The 15,896-nt window shown below is 48.8% G+C and overlaps 6 protein-coding genes across 6 annotated transcripts; 3 read left to right on the top strand and 3 right to left on the bottom strand.

The window, feature by feature from the left end:
* Window positions 1-251: 251 nt before the first annotated feature.
* On the bottom strand, window positions 252-4,545 carry F5147DRAFT_247853 (uncharacterized protein). Its single transcript, XM_041428823.1, has 9 exons — window positions 4,162-4,545; window positions 4,039-4,110; window positions 3,964-3,989; window positions 3,742-3,911; window positions 3,488-3,692; window positions 3,415-3,438; window positions 2,545-3,363; window positions 1,559-2,493; window positions 252-1,509 (listed from the first exon to the last, which is right to left on the bottom strand). The coding sequence occupies exons 1-9, from the start codon at window positions 4,437-4,439 to the stop codon at window positions 580-582; spliced, it is 3,459 nt and encodes a 1,152-aa protein (XP_041298292.1). The 5' UTR covers window positions 4,440-4,545; the 3' UTR covers window positions 252-579.
* Window positions 4,546-4,589: 44 nt separating this feature from the next.
* On the top strand, window positions 4,590-4,940 carry F5147DRAFT_566365 (uncharacterized protein; the record flags this gene model as incomplete). Its single annotated transcript, XM_041430795.1, has 3 exons — window positions 4,590-4,671; window positions 4,726-4,808; window positions 4,860-4,940. 3 exons carry the CDS (start codon window positions 4,590-4,592, stop codon window positions 4,938-4,940), a joined length of 246 nt encoding a protein of 81 aa, XP_041298291.1.
* A 1,428-nt stretch (window positions 4,941-6,368) lies between these two features.
* F5147DRAFT_832959 (uncharacterized protein) lies at window positions 6,369-7,369 on the bottom strand. The gene is made up of 4 exons (XM_041443839.1): window positions 7,249-7,369; window positions 7,056-7,185; window positions 6,495-7,003; window positions 6,369-6,435 (listed from the first exon to the last, which is right to left on the bottom strand). Exons 2-3 carry the CDS (start codon window positions 7,182-7,184, stop codon window positions 6,773-6,775), a joined length of 360 nt encoding a protein of 119 aa, XP_041298290.1. The 5' UTR covers window position 7,185; window positions 7,249-7,369; the 3' UTR covers window positions 6,369-6,435; window positions 6,495-6,772.
* A 551-nt stretch (window positions 7,370-7,920) lies between these two features.
* F5147DRAFT_668598 (uncharacterized protein) lies at window positions 7,921-8,818 on the bottom strand. The gene is made up of 6 exons (XM_041435366.1): window positions 8,788-8,818; window positions 8,546-8,738; window positions 8,473-8,493; window positions 8,346-8,422; window positions 8,270-8,289; window positions 7,921-8,220 (listed from the first exon to the last, which is right to left on the bottom strand). The coding sequence occupies exons 1-6, from the start codon at window positions 8,790-8,792 to the stop codon at window positions 8,201-8,203; spliced, it is 336 nt and encodes a 111-aa protein (XP_041298289.1). The 5' UTR covers window positions 8,793-8,818; the 3' UTR covers window positions 7,921-8,200.
* A 57-nt stretch (window positions 8,819-8,875) lies between these two features.
* On the top strand, window positions 8,876-11,113 carry F5147DRAFT_668595 (Pescadillo N-terminus-domain-containing protein). The gene is made up of 6 exons (XM_041435365.1): window positions 8,876-9,030; window positions 9,082-9,325; window positions 9,373-9,634; window positions 9,686-10,033; window positions 10,077-10,856; window positions 10,947-11,113. The coding sequence occupies exons 1-6, from the start codon at window positions 8,910-8,912 to the stop codon at window positions 10,983-10,985; spliced, it is 1,794 nt and encodes a 597-aa protein (XP_041298288.1). The 5' UTR covers window positions 8,876-8,909; the 3' UTR covers window positions 10,986-11,113.
* A 43-nt stretch (window positions 11,114-11,156) lies between these two features.
* Window positions 11,157-15,690, top strand: F5147DRAFT_668594 (uncharacterized protein). The gene is made up of 10 exons (XM_041435364.1): window positions 11,157-11,473; window positions 11,529-11,634; window positions 11,702-11,860; window positions 11,883-12,037; window positions 12,066-12,857; window positions 12,906-13,102; window positions 13,159-13,295; window positions 13,348-13,527; window positions 13,580-14,092; window positions 14,140-15,690. The coding sequence occupies exons 1-10, from the start codon at window positions 11,352-11,354 to the stop codon at window positions 15,556-15,558; spliced, it is 3,780 nt and encodes a 1,259-aa protein (XP_041298287.1). The 5' UTR covers window positions 11,157-11,351; the 3' UTR covers window positions 15,559-15,690.
* The last annotated feature ends 206 nt before the right edge of the window (window positions 15,691-15,896 follow it).

The following is a 15,896-nucleotide window of genomic DNA, read 5'->3' as shown; positions in this document are numbered from 1 at the left end:
GAATCATTATCCTCGTAAAGCATTTGCCAAGGACTCCTTGCACAGCAGTTACAGAAGTTCAGAACCAGTGCGGCGCGAGCTTCAAGACTCAAGAGACCCATAAGTACGTAGACATATTTATGTAGTTACTATTAGTAAACCTTCCATTCATTTCTACCCAAATGTAGAACGCCGCGAGAACCATCAGTATCTCTGTTCGCAGGTCCTCCGCCCATCGTAATTGATGGTGGCGTTCAAATACTCACGTTCAGGAGGATCAGACCAGACCACTGTTCAGGCCAGGTAGTACTAGGCCTCAATGCTATGACTTCCTATTAATATCGACTTGACGTGGCTAACTCTTCAATGATTCACCAGGCCCAAGACGCGGATTGAACAGCCATCCATCGGAGAAGTCTTCAATGCAGCAAAGCCCAAAATGGTCAATAATATACGCTTGTGGAGAATCAGAATGAAACATGATAGACGAACGGTATGAGCACAACTGTTAAACTAACGAAAGAAAAATATCAGGTGAGTCCGAGAGTGAATGAAAATATTCGGCGAGGATAAGAGACCGTAAGTAGCCCGTGAAATCTCTCACTCCCTTCTTCCTCCGCTCATCAAGAGCGCCATGAGATCGTGCGCGGGTTGATTGGTTGGGCCAAGCGGGCCCTGCTGTTGATAGTGGAGAGGAAGCATGTGTGGAGGGATTTGCTGCTGCTGCTGTTGTTGCTGCTGCCTCATGGAGAGCAGAGGCGGCTGGATTTGAGGACCTTGTTGTCCAAAACCTCCGTTAGGACCACGGAGATTACCTGGCATACCGTTAGCACCATTTAACCCCAGAAGCTGGGCTTGCGCAGGGTTAAGACCTCCAGGGTGCATCAGGCCTTGCATGGTATTGTGTCCATGCAGCTGATGCGTTCCTCCGGGGTGGGGCACACGCATTTGAGGGGCGCCATTGAAGCCAACGCCTCCCGGAGGGAAGTTATTGAACTGCTGTTGGAGGGCAGCATTACCATGCACCGGACCGTGTAACCCACCAGGGATAGCCATTGCCGAGTTCAAGAATTGAGCAGGCTCATGAGGCGGCCGCCCACCTAAATTAGCCAAACCAGGTGGCAGGCGTTGAGCTGAAGGCTGCAAAGGATTCGGTGAAGGGCCCCCACGGAATTGGGATGATTGGAGAGGTATGCCTCCATTGCGGTTCATGTTCGCCTGGTGTAATCCTTGGTACATCTGAGGAGGACCGCGTTGACCACCAAACTGCATAGAGTCATCAATGTCAGAGAGCATGGCACTATTTTGCCTGCTTCGAGGAGGGGCAGCGGAGCGTAAGCCGGGCACCATGCCATCTGGGACAAAATTCCTGTCGTCAAGACGGCTATCGTACAATGAGTCCAGGCGGGTGTGGCCAGGATAGTGCTGGGAGTGGCCGAGTTGGTTTTGAAGATGGTGAAGGTTAGAGGGATGGTTGAAATGTGCGGCATCTGAAGCCAACGCTTCTGGTAGAATATGAGGCCTCTGACCCTAAAACTGATATCAGAGCTGATAACAGGTAGACAGTGATACGACCTACATGTGCTGAATTGCTCAACATGGCAAATATATCTTCCATAGCTCTGGCATCTGGATTGCCCGTGTGTATTCCATTATATCCACTGAGCTCGCCCCTCTGAGCTGGTGTTGGGCCGCCCATTGGAGCCTTTCCCATTCCTGGTTGAGAGTCTCTCCCTTTCCCGTCAAAGAACTTTGCAAACCGGCTGCCTTTCGCGGCTGCGATTCCAGGGTTCAATTGCTCGTACGGAATGGAGTGGCTAGGCAAAGGCCCGCTAATGGGTACGTCAACCTGTTCAACGGTCATATGCCCAAAGGCATTACGATCTCCAGGAGGTGCGACAGAGGTGCGACGGAACGCATCCAAAGGCGACAATCCAAGTCCTTCCCGAGCTTCCTCGAACGGCGAGAAGCCTCGAGTTACTCTCACAGCGTCCGGATTGTCGTTATGATGTATAGTTGACAGAGGTCCATTTGAGGGAATGGTTGAGTTGATTACTGGCGTGCCATTCTTCGACACAGACACCGGGGAATGCGAGCCTGTGTAGGAGGGAGGGGTGTGACCTACAGACCCCTGAGGAGTTTTGGAGGCAAAAGAAAGAAGACGACAGCCTGGCGGAGGGGCAGCGTGAGGAGCTGATGGGACAGCAGTGCTAAGTACTTCGATAGAAGGCTTTGGCAAAGCTTGAGGTGCCGGTAAATCAGTAGAAATAGGCTTGGGGAAGAAGCGAGAACCTCCTGGTTTTTCTTTGTCGATGTCAGATTCGGGGGCACCTGTTGATACTCCAGGTGCAATGGAAGACGATGATGGTGATATCATAGACAGGAGTGCACGAGAACCATCGTGAAGAGCTGACTCAGCCTGTGGCGAAGGTGGAGAATTAGATAACTGCGAAGAAATTGGCTGAGGTGGAAGATAAGTGCGATGTTCTGTAGTTGCTTCGACCGATGACAGATCTATCCGTGTATTAGCACATCGAGCCTGCCTAAGAGAAAGAATTAACTTGCCATTTGTAGGAGTAGAGCCCTTGGTCTCTGAAGATGTGTCTGCGAGTAATGATGGGCCCGCAAGGGGAGACTGGTCAGATTTCTTCTTCTGTTCTTCCCTTTTCATCATCAGCTTGAAGAGCTGAATTTCGTCCAGGTGGGGTTCGGACGTATTTGCCTTCCCCTCAAAGTCACCAGAACGATCACCGTCTTGTGCAGCAGTGCCTTGCTCCTTCTGCTCTCTCTCCTTAATCTCTCGCTTGAATGCCTGTATGCCATCCAGGTCTCCGGGGGCACGGCCTAAACCGCTGCTGCCAGAAGAAGGAATGTATGTGTCCATCCATGCAGGCTCTTTCTCTCTCTCTTTCTCACGTTCTCTATCACGATCCTTGCGATCGTCCCTGTCCTTCGCTTCGTCGGGTTTTCTCTCGCGGCCAGCCGCTCGCTTGTTTCGACCATCACGGTCATCGGTGGGGGCCCATCGACGATCCTGACGATCGCCAGCATCCCACGCTGCAGGGCGGTCGCGTACCCGGTCCTTGTCTCGTTCGCGGTCCCGCTGCTCGCGGTCCCGTCTCGCTGCCATACGCTCATCACGTTTTCCGTCGTCCCTCCAGCGGCGAGGATCGTCCACTTCAGATTCTCTATCCAATTCACGGTCGTCCCTTCGGTATCCCGCTGCCTCTTTCTGGTGGTCATCGCGGTCGCCTCTGCGATCACGATCCCTGTCATCCCGATCACGTCTCGATGGTGAAACATCTCGTCGTGGGCGGGAAGAGTCACGGACTCTTGAGCGAGGTCGGTCACGCTCATCTCGATCACGCCGAGGATTATCAGAACCTAGAGAAATTATGAACAGCCATTATATAGGAACAGAAAATTCAGTCTTACGTTCACGACCTGTGCGAGTTGATTCTATTCCGCGACTTAGTGACATAGACTATAAGTGAGGTATCGAACGTACCACGTCTCCAATCTTCGCTTGTTTCACCATCTTTCTTTTTGGAAGGTTCTCGGGAATCCAGCTGACGATTACTCGGGGCTTGCTGCGACTGGGACGCTATTCGAGAGGATGTACCACCAATGTGAGGAGTTAAGTCCCTATCCTTTCCTCGAAGCTGCTGCATGGAGGAAAGAGCACGACGGTCACGGTCATACTTGTCCGACAACTTGGATAACATATGAGCGCTCTGGCACGCAATAGCTTCGGCCACTTACATTCCGTAGTCTTTCTTGACCGTCTTTGACCCGGGAATCACGTTCTTGTTCTCTGTCCGTATCTCTGTCTCTGTCTCGGTCAGCTGCACGAATGGACTGGTGCTTGAAGTTGCCCATTTGCGAAGGCTGCGTGATAGCAGCCCCACGAAAAGAAGGTCGGGCAGCGCCTTCTAATGACACTGATCAGACCCAGTCTCAAGCGAAGGTAATAATGATACCTACCCCCGTCCTCCGCATCTCTACGAAAGCTGTCATGATGTTAAGTAGGTCTTTAATGGTGGTATTAGCAGACCTCACCGTCGGTCACGAGCATTAGGCTGAGGAAGTGCTTCTGAGTCTTTTTTGAGATTGCCTTGGTCGCTCTCACTTCTGAAGAGGTAGAATAAGCCACAAGCTCGAGGAGTAAGACATGACACGAACCCAAACCAATCCTTCAAAGCTGGCATGCCAGTCGGAGTACAGACCAAGGGAGATTTATGAAGAAGCAGTAGATGAAGTCGGGAATACATAACAAAGGGTCGACTATGGATATCATTTTTGTCTTTATTGAGAGTGTCAGTAGGGGATTCTGGTGATTGAGAAGATGAATTGTCTGGTCGGAGAGAAACTTTGGCCACAGCGTCAGATAAGTTGTCAATAGTACCATCCTCTGCGAAAACAACGTCATGGGAAGCGACCTGGTTCTCTACACCAGACATTGTGGTGTAAATGGAATATTGAAGAGACTGAAGAGACTTGTGAGAGAAGCAAAATCCCAATAGCAATGCCAGCAACGCGGACTTGAAGAGCGGAAAAGCAAAACAGTGCAACTCTAATTCTAGCCACAATTTCCTCATTCAAGAGCGCGCATGCCAGATTTTGGTCTCAAGTATTTCATTTTGCAGCAGAGAGTCATCCACCTGTATCGTCATGCTATAAGAGCGTCCAAATGTGCGCTATCGTCTTTTCTGAAAGAGCATTACTACAGCTAATTACCATCATCAGACATACCTGACCCACGGGCAAGGTCCGAGACCATTGCCTGGTTTCGCAGCGAAATCGAGCGCAATAAATGGCTGACCGACGTGGTGAGTTCTTATTCTTGGTGATTCACGCCTCTGGTACTCATCGTAGGTTAGGCTGTCATAGAAGAAAAAATCACCATGGCTCGTCGAGAGATTCGGCAAATACTTCCAACATCACAGCTTCAGGCACTATAGGCAATATCGTCACAGGAGCACTGTTGCGATGGCAAGGCTCCTAAATTTTTCAAAGACCGGAGGTTTCTTCGTTGCAAGCTGCAGGATCATGCACACACGATGACGATTCCGAGTCCAGTCAGGACAAGAAAGATCAGATACGGACTGTCCACATTCTTCTCATCCATCAGGGCGGATGTCAAAAACAACACATCCTCATCGCAAATTACATAGTGAAGGTGTATTGTCTATAACCCTCGTCCATATCCTGACAAGAAGCGAGCATTGACAGTAGCACGAAGACCGGCTCATTCCACTACGCATAAATGCGTCGCTAATTGAACATGCCTTTCTACTTTTGGTTTGTAATAAGGTTTTGTTTCGTTTCGCATATCATGCAACCTGAACGACTTCAAACCAAGAGTATATCATGATAAGTATAAACAATATACATTCCACTTATTTGCTCACTCAGGACATCGTTGCTTTAAGATCGCAGCCCAGGGCCCAAGACTCGCGCCGTTACTCCCGGTACTCAAATTGAAATCTAGTGTCCATCGTTGTCGCAGTTGATGAACCAGACATAGCGGCGTGGGTACTTCAAATGTGACCGTAGCAGGATACTCTTCACAACTCTCCCAGGGTGCCGGTCATCGTCACCAAAGTCTTGAACTTCCAACGAGCGCTAGGAATGAGTTGAACCTTTGCACTCCTGAGTTGTTGTATTTGGACCTTGCTGTCCGCAACAGGGAGCAACGAAATGCAGTTTTCTTGCGATCTTGGTGGGTCGGGTGTGCGGTAATATGTGGGGTTCTCCTTGAATAGCATGACCGTGATTAAGGCTGGGGTCTCATCTGACCTTTGACCAGGAACAAAGAAAAATATCCGTGGGATATTGCAGGGAAGAACTCAAATCCGTATTTCGTACCCGCATAATTCCCTAAACCGCAGGAAGTCCTCGACTGCCTGATGCCTCTGGCCACACTTCTTCCACTGTGCACTAAAATAGTTGAAGGTACTGGCCAGATACTGAAACAGCTTGCGAAGACCACGGTTATATAAAGCGGATTTAACAGTTGAAACGATATCCACACTCAGGAGGCCCAAAGGTATGATTTTGGGACAAAATTGCATGTTCAGCATCAACTCCAAGCTTACTAGCCGAAAGACCTACCTGCGTTAATCGTCCGAAGCTCCCATCTACCTTCGACTCGACATGTGCTGGGGCTTGGGTGAGATCTTCCAGAAGGCTCAGAATATCTGACAAGTTCTGTTTAGCCACCCTTTCTGATGTCGGTCTTCTTCTTGATGACGACGAACTTGTACCGTTTTGAAATATTCTATGACTACTTGCATAATCTAGTCAATATGTGTCTTGTATGACCCACTAGAACACAATCATGGTGGGAAAATACATATTCTCCGAGGTTATACAACTGCAGGTGTAGGAGAAATTATAATTTCTGCCTGCGTCAGGGAGGCTAGGACTCGGGCCTCAGGTCGCAAGCATCCGCACCTGGATTTTTTCGGGAGGTTATTTAAGCTGCTCATGAGTCCGGTGACATATCAGCCTACTAGTAGTAGTCACTGCGGCCACTAGTGATTGAATATCATTCATTCGTCAATGAGCACTCAGTGGGTGTGACAACAGTTTGAAGTATAATCTTAAGGGGTAAAGATTAACGAATCTCGTGCCGAGTGACGCCGGGATGAAAGGAAACAATATACTCAAGTCAGCAAGGGTCCTTCAAGGTGAATGAAATAAAACAAGTAACTGTGAGTGTCGGACGCGTTCAATATTTACTAATGATAATAAAAATGATACGGAGTACACCTAGCAACGAGACAAACGTTCACTGCGTCTGTAAAAGCCATACAGGCTTGTAGTCCGGCATAATATGGCTTGCCTTCTCTACTTTCATTGCCCACTCATCCATCTCGCGTTGGAGGAGCTCCAAGAGATGAGTGTACTGGCGAACTCGATGCTGTGCTGCAGAATAGCTCGCATACACTGTATTGATAGTGTACTGGGTGAATAGCTTATCCTGGGCTTCGTCGTCCAAGTCGATATCATCCAGCGACATCTTACGCACCCCAGTTAGTGCTTGTGACTCGGTATAATAGAGATGATCGTACCAAATATGTCTGCAGCTCCCGATTGCGCCCAGCCATTTGTATTTTGCTCATGGCTTCAGACATATTGTCATTGCATCCAAAATGTTGTTCACAGGAGAGCCTTTCTGAGGGTATTGATGATGACGACATTCTGCAGTGTGCGGGTAAGCTTGAAATACGATTCGAGTAAAAGTGAGTAGTTCAGATATCGGACGATTTTAGTCGGAGTAATGCGGTAAATCAAATAACAACTTGAAGCTGGCCCTAGTGCGCACTGCGAAGGACTTGTGCGATATATGCACCAGCTGAGAATAACCCAAGCTTGAGAAAAAGACCGAATGAGTAGTATGAGGACGTTGAGACTGATGTAATTCACAATTGTATTACCTAGCCAGCGATGTCAGGCTTAGTGTGATCCTGGCTGCTTTCCACCCCAAAATATAATCGGCACCCAACGTTTGTGCCCTTAACCAGTGCAGGCCTGGTTGGCACGCTCAAGAAGTGGTGGCGCCTGGAAGCTCTGCATTCTACAAAAGTGACCGTGCCTCAGTAATCTGGTCAGAGATGCTGACTGGCTGAAAGTTACACCATGGACAAACGTATCGCTTTCAATAGCAGATGATGATGATAACGCACTCTTTTCAAGCATCGTGTTGTCGAACGACCCATTATACGCTGCTCTGAAGAGACGGTTTAAGAAAATATATCAAGAGGCCGCACGGCGAACCTCAGCGCTCTGGTAAATCCACATAGCTCACACATCCGACTGGTCAGCCTAGCAGCATCATCATGGTCTAGAACCGATGACATAGACGACCCTTCTCATTGCGGGTATTGGGGAAGAACTGTTCACATGTAGACCAACCTCTAGATCGTCCCAGAGGTTATAATTGAAAAAAAGAGATGCTCGGGGTAACAAGCTTCAGCTTCAGTTAGATTGCCCTGAGCGCGGTTCCGATACGCTCAAAGCGCTGCAAGGAGTGTATTTTTAAGTGAAGCGAACCATACAAACAACAGGGATACCCAAATTACGTCAATGTAATGCTTAAAGGACATGCAACAATCATATCGGTGCCATGTTCCGCGGTATACATGGAGTAGAGCTGCAAAAGGGACGAGATGGGCCGTAGAGTACCCTCGGCCCTTGCAGATTGTTGGATGTCGATCTAAGCTTGATTGCGCAGAACTAAGGGACGTGGTAAATGACAGAAATATTTCAGGGTGTCTTCACTTACTAAGAATTACCGAGTCTCCACTAACAGATCACAATCATCACCCTGCTGGGATAGCACATATGAAAATGTCACTCACCGCAAGAACATTTTACTGATAAACCGATCCTTGTTGACTGGCTTCTTGTTCTTACCCTTTGGGACTTCGGTCCACATCTGCATCGTACTTCAGTAAGGACCTCTGCTAGTGATGGACTAAAACAGACCTCTTTGACGTTTTCAAGTACCTGCAGCACATCAACTTTAAAACTTGTAGACAAATACTAAACAGTGACACACCATATTACTGTGGCGATCAAAGGCCTTTACACGAGCGAGAAGCTTCTTGTTATTCCGCAAAGAAATGAGGACTTGGGCGTGGTTGCGGACTGCCTGTTGCAGAACTGAAAGGGGCCCCTGGCTGATTTCGTGCTCCTCCAGCTGGCGCAGCTGAGCTTCGTCGAGTTCTGATTTTGGTACATGCACGTATTGACTGGAAAGTTATTAGCCAATATCTAGATGCCTTGAGTCTTGTCACCTACCTCATGATTGCTTGTAAGGAACGTTTGTTTGTCAAGGCCAAACAAACGATCGAAAATCAATCTGAAAGTATACATCAAGCTTTTTGTCAAGTTTTTGCAAGAAATAGCTCAAAAATACCGCCATGGGTCGATTGAAACAAAAAGGAAAGGCTGGTGCAGCAAAGACCTATATTACACGGTCATCTGCTGTGAAGAAACTTCAGTGCTCTCTGGCTGACTTTCGCCGACTATGTATCCTCAAAGGTAGCGTCATCTTGGTTGTTTCACAGACTCAATCCACTGAAAGTTGTGTAGGAATCTTCCCTCGCGAGCCCAGACATAAGAAACGGGCAAACAAGGGGTCAACAGCACCGACGTCATTTTACTATGCGAAAGATATCGCTTACCTCGCTCACGAGCCAGTCCTGAATAAACTGAGGGAACACAAAGCCTTCGCGAAAAAAATCTCTCGAGCACTTGGACGAGGAGAGTGGTCAACTGCGAAGAACTTGGAGGATAATAAACCTGTATACCGATTGGATCATATAATTAAAGAGAGGTATGCAACGCAGGGCGTCTTGAAGGGCATTGGCTGATCAAGTTTAGATATCCATCATTTATCGACGCAGTACGAGACATCGACGATGCACTTTGCATGATCCATCTCTTTGCATCTCTCCCTTCGAATCCTCGGGTTTCGCCCGCTCTCATCGAAAATTGTGCCCGTTTGACCGCAGAATGGCAGTTATATGTCATGCACACGCGGTCGTTGCGGAATGTTTTCTTGTCTATCAAGGGTGTATACTACCAAGCAGAAATAATGGATCAAAATGTAACCTGGCTCGTACCGTATCAATTCCCACAGAACGTGAGTTGTCTTCTTGAATCTATGTCTATGTTGCTCATACATTTCGCTCAGATACCATCCGATGTGGATGTCCGTGTTATGCTTACCTTCCTCGAACTGTACCAGACATTACTTGGGTTTGTATTTTTCAAGTTATATACAGACGCCTCACTTGTATATCCGCCACCCTTGGACTCTGGCAGGGACGAATCTGGAGCTGGCGTTGGAGCGTTCAATCTCCGGCCAGTGAACCCAGCCACTGGAGGACCGACGAGCGATACTCCCAAGGTATCCAGCAAGGAAGTCCGGCAGACAATCAAGAGCATCACTGCAGAATCATCCACGATGCCTCCTAATGACGTAGATATTGATCATATTGATCGCACCGATTCCTTTCGCGATGCCGCTGAGGAGGAATTTGTACCGCAAGCTTCAAAGTCTGATCTTGATGTACCGTCGTCAGCTCCCTACACTTCTCTCACTCTCATCCTTACCAAAACCATCATCGACAAACATACTTGCCCCATACACTTTTTGGCTATCACGCGAATCATCACGATCAATATTCGAGTTCCTCATCCGGTCTTTTGGTGGTCGTATAGGCTGGCCGGTCTCATCAGGAGGTGGCTCACCATTTACGGAGGATGATGAGACAATCACCCACGTTATTATTGACAGGCCCGCTGCCAAGGGTGATACAGCCCAGGAACAAGAACGTCGAAGACGACGGAAGTATGTACAACCTCAGTGGGTGGTTGATTGTATCAACGCTGGTAAAATCCTACTCGAGGATCTTTATGCCCAAGGAAAGACACTTCCACCCCACCTATCACCATTTGGCGAACGAGATGGAGCATATGACCCAACCATTGGCCTGGCGAACGTCGAGAACTCGTTGATCCAAGTTGATGACGCTGAGCTCAGCGAGGACAGTCAGGAGGTAGAAGACGTGGAGATGGGATCGGAATTAGAGGGAGATGTAAAATCGATGGCTGCCTTGGCGGTGGCTGCTGCAGACGACCCAGAGGCCTTGCGTGCGGCGGAACTTGCGGCAGAAGCAGCCGGCGTCGACTTTGGTACATTCGAGAAGGAGGTACAAAAGAAACAGAAACAGCAGAAACACAAGGGAGATGCTGTTGTCAATGGCGGTGGTGAGGAAGACATGAACAAGATCCTAATGAGCAAACGCAAGCGCCAGTTGTACGAAAGAATGAAGTACGGGGAGAAAAAACGAGCTGCTGAGGTCCGTCCTGGAGTTAGTCCCATTAATGGGGTTTTTGTTCTAATCTCACCGTTTCACAGCATGCCAAACTCGAAGAAAAGAGGACCGAAGATTGAAAAGGACAGACGAAGGAAGGCCAGGGCATCATGAGATTGGTCGTAGTCTTAAGCTTAAGTCCCCATCGCATGATGTTCGAACTATGTGTGCTCGTCCTTACTGCTACCGTACTGTCTGCAAATATACACTGAATCCCACGAAGAGTATTATGTAACTCCGAGTCAAAATGATTGGTGGGCGGTGTAATTTTGAAAGTTCGTTGGTGTGAGCTGATTAGCTCTTAGAAATCACGTTCGTGCCGGTGAGCGCGACTGACGCCCATGCCCACGATTTTTGAGTCAACTTCTTTCCACTAAACTGGCATCGTTGTTCCGGCGGTGCTTATCATCGCCGGTCACTAGACCTCATCACAGCCACTTGTAGAAGTTTAACCGCTTACAGTAACCTGGAAGTTTCAGCATGGTTGGCTTTCTGGGTACAGGAAGCAGGAATTCCCCAGCGACGGGCAGTTGCCATCCTGATACTACTCTGAACTCGCCGCCCCATCCTAATGGAAGTGCTGCTTGCGTCTTCCCCGACAAGTCTACACCCAATCAATCTGCCGGCCACCAACCTCAGAGTACTAGCGACAACTAGTCATGGTCCCCTTCGTTTCTTTTCGCTTCCTCACTGGACACGAAAGGTACTACCTGCCTCCGTGTCTGCTCGCCGAAGTCTAGCTAGTATGCCCTCTGAACTCGGCGTCATTCGGAGAAACCCCTCAAAACTTATGCTGGACAAGGAGCTCCCGCCAACACCTGCCGATTCAGAGTGTAGCGGGCAATCCCAACTCTGCACAAACGTCCTCGCCCATATCCACAGATAGATTCGCCCCCTCACCTACCTTGCCAAAAGCAGAGGCACCTCCAACCCCCGCTGAAACCAGACATACACAGTCAACGTTATATTTCGATGTATATCATGATCCTGTCCCCCGTGGAGTGAACACAGTGTCTTTTGTCACTACCTTCACCTACGGGCATCGACCAATGCAACTCGACCCTCCCGCTACGACACACCAGAAGTACACAATCATTCCTTTCACATAAACAGGCAGACCGGTCAACGCAGCCTCTCGACGGTGCAGATCGAGTTCGTGGTTTTTCGTTCGGCCAGAGACAATCTAGGTTCTAGACGAAAAGATGCGGAACCACCGCCGACTGGTGAAAACAACAAAGCATCACCTGTTCGTCAGGCGTCGACTAAATCTTCGCAGCAGCTGCTTTCAGTTCCGTTTGATTCTCTGTCCCTTCCAGCATTGCAGCCGACATCACCATTTCACATAGACTTCCATTCGGATACTCCTGCATCTTCTCGGCAACCGCTGCAACGATCCGCTTCAAGATTGACACGAAGTCACTCAGAGAAGTTCTCCAGACATCCGTCCACCTCCAACTCTGAAGCACCTGCATTACCCAATATTCTATCAGCATTTGATTTGTCCCAGCATCATTCAACGACTGCCAATTCAACATTCCCTTCCCATCATCCACCCCGACCCGCGCTGCGCCGCCCTTTGACTGCCGATTCTGTCCGTTCACGCACTCGTTCATTTTTTACTCTATCACCACAGACAACATCCGGCCCTTCCACACAAACCCCGCACTTTGGAAACGCACTCTCAAGTCTCACCTCGTCTACCTCCGCCAATCATGCAAATAATCGACCACGTTCTGCTACGAATCCACCTCTCCTGCACCGGCTTTCGATCAATTTTTTTGCATCATCTACTGCCTCAGCAAAACCTGGGACAGTTTCCGGCAGTTCCACAAGCGCCTCACCAGTTTCTCGATCACGCCCCCAATTGCTTTCATCGGTACCATCTCAGGAGCTGAAACCTCAACATGACGAGTCGCCCGAGGCCTTCCTGAAGAGACTTTCCGCTCTTGTTGGTAAAGCTGATATCGCGGGGTTGTTGGGATCAAGGTACATCACATCACTTTTCACTTTTCACCACTCTAAGTTGGTTCTCAGTGCGGAAGCCAAGTATGTAACTACTCTCAAACTTTATATCGGAAAATTCTCTTTCACTGGGGATCCTCTGGACGTTGCTCTACGTCGGCTTTTGATGCACATTGGTCTTCCTCGGGAAACACAGCAAATCGATAGGGTGATTGAAGCTTTTGCGAAGCGGTACGTTGAGTGCAACCCAGATATATTCATGTCCGACGGTAAGCACGATTTCACACACGTATTGCCAATGGACTTGTACTTATTAGACTTTTAGATGTCCCATACATTCTTGCCTTCAGTCTCATCATGCTTCACACAGATGCATTCAACAAATCCAATAAGCGTAAGATGTCAAAAGTTGACTATCAGAAAAACACGGCTATCTCAGGAATTATACCCGAAGTGCTGGATGTATGTTGTAAATTGACCATTTTAACCCCTCAGAACTGATGCACGCCTTTAGTGCTTCTATGATAACATTGTTTTCGCTCCTTTCATATTTATCGAGGACCCTATGGATCCCCCTCGTCCATCAATTGATGGCAGTCTTTCACGACCTACTTCCACCATTGTTCCGATGACACCAATAGGAGGTACTCTACTGAGCAGACCAAAGATTGATCCGTATTATCTGATCACCAATGTAAGTAGTCTCACTTCTTCAATGCACTATCAATGACACTTTTACTTTGAAGCACTTACTTGATTCGCTCCGCGTGAATGTCGAACAGCACATACCCTTAGATAACCCATACTGTTGGAAGGGAACAAGCGGTTCCTGGAATAATGACGAACTTTGGTCCGCCTTTGACCAAGGGGATACGATAGAGATTACTTGCCTTGAACACAATCGCTTGCCTTCTGGGTTGTTCGGCCTCAACGTCCCCAGTCCATCACTTATGGGGACAAACGCACTCCCCGGTTTCTTACCACCTCAGAAAGAGACTTGGCGGCTTAAGCTGTCGAAAGTATCTGTTTTGAATCGCAAAGACGAGATCTTGGAAGGCGGTAAAAAACCGAGCCGCAAGTGGAAGCCGTTTGGTGTTGCTTTGACAACTTCGCAAGTTCTTCTTTTTCGCGATCCATCGTGGGCTGCCACTTTTCTGTCATCCTCGGATTGTTCCAACAAGTCGACCATACATTGCAAACCCGATGAGGCTTTGTCGGTGAAAGACGCACTCGCTGTGTTCGATCGGTCATATCAAAAGGTATTTCTTTTTCATTGCTCTTCTGTGTGATGCTAACGTCTCTGCAGTATTCAAACACTTTTCGCCTGGCCCTCGCTGATGGACGCCAGATCTTGTTCCAGGCTTCAAGTGAACTGGAGGTCAATCAATGGGTTTCGCGCATCAACTATGCTAGTGCTTTCAAGTCTGCTGGGATACGAATGCGTCCCCCTGGCATGACAGGCAGGGAGGTGACGCTAACTGGGGTTGCTGCTGCGCAATCATATCTCCAAGACTTACGGGTGGTGCAACAACCGCAGCCCAAAATTCGTTCATGGGGTTCGCAAAGCTCACTCATTCGTGACACTGAGTCGACCGACGAATGCACAGAGGATGCTGTCGAGCGATTAAACTCAGAGGAACTCGAAGCTTTGCGTGACATCACCCATGAACCTCCTGTCGTGCGTGAGATAGAAGGAGCATCCCAGTTCAAAGCTACGTTTGACCAAGTGAAAGCGCAACTGGCTGCTGCTCGGTGCAGTCTGGGTGATCAGTCGTTGTCCTTGGATGACGTATCTGATGCTGTTGCTCCCTTCCCTGGGCATCGCTCTTCCCTGACAGCCGACGACAATCCCTTTCCCCAAAGCAACCGCACCATTCTCCTCCAATCCACCATCGGCGATCTCGAAGATCGGATTTGTGTAGCTCAGCCACTTCTCGAAACGAAGATGCACTTCGCTCGCAACATAGCGGTTTTGACACCCTTTCAGCGGTCAACGCGAGATCGGCTTCAATATGCAGTACAAAATGTAGCAAAGCAGATCTCCCAGTTGCGTCTGGAGATTGCTAGGCTCATTTGTCATCGCAATATCCTGCTAAACGACGTTGCAGCAGAGGAACAGGGGTTCAAACAGGCAGCTACGATTGCTTTGAGCGCCGCCATGGATACTATACAGAGTCGAGGACAGTGTATACCTGAGCCGACAACATCGCCCGATGATGGATCGATTGACGTGTCGTTGCCGCAATCATCTTCCAAAGCCATACCCGGTTCTCTGGAGCCCTCCATTGATGATTCTTTCCGGTCTGCTCTAGATTTCGGTCCAGACTGGCCGACAAACTACACGTTTTCTGTGTCGAACGTCTTAGAGACACCGAGAATCATGGACTCTCCTCTCACTGAAGGGGAAGGCTCGGGATACCCGTTCCTAGAGGCCGACACCAGTCTCTCGGAGTCTCGGACGGCTCATTCTATGCGGAGCTCTCTAGAGCTATCCGTACAAGACAGCAGCACTCCCCAATCTGTCTACGAGAAGTTTTACACAGCGCAAGAATCACCTGAAGAGCAAGCTGAGGAGTGGAACAAGACTCGAGCAGCGAAACGTGTCTCGCTGGTCAAATTGCCCCCAGACATTCGACTGTCGGCAATGTTTGGCAAGACTCAACGGAATGGTTGTAATGAGCGGATGATATCCACGGTGACTCGGGAGGATTCTTCTTTTGGATAGTTCCTTTCGCATTGAATTTTGGACAATCTACATACTCGCCTACTATTACGTTATATCGCTTGAATTGTACCGCATATTACATAGTTTTGAACTGAGGTTCCAACTGCAGTTACAGGCTGGTCTCCGTGGACGACCCCGTGTTCACCATCATGATGCGAACTCCTCGCTGCTGGGCGAAGGATAGCATATAGCTGTACTAGGCCAAGGCTTGCATGCTGTGTTCCTGGATTAATCATTGCATTCGTCGTTGTCATGCTGCGGCGGGGACGGTACGGTACCAGTCCCTGGCTTCACTAGATGATAACGCATGTCTAGTGGTGTCACCTGGCCAGGGGATC

Source organism: Suillus discolor (genome assembly GCF_016758755.1).
Source record: "Suillus discolor strain FC423 chromosome Unknown F5147scaffold_4, whole genome shotgun sequence".
In the NCBI taxonomy this organism is placed as follows: domain Eukaryota; kingdom Fungi; phylum Basidiomycota; class Agaricomycetes; order Boletales; family Suillaceae; genus Suillus; species Suillus discolor.
This window is presented reverse-complemented; position numbering and strand designations above follow the sequence as displayed.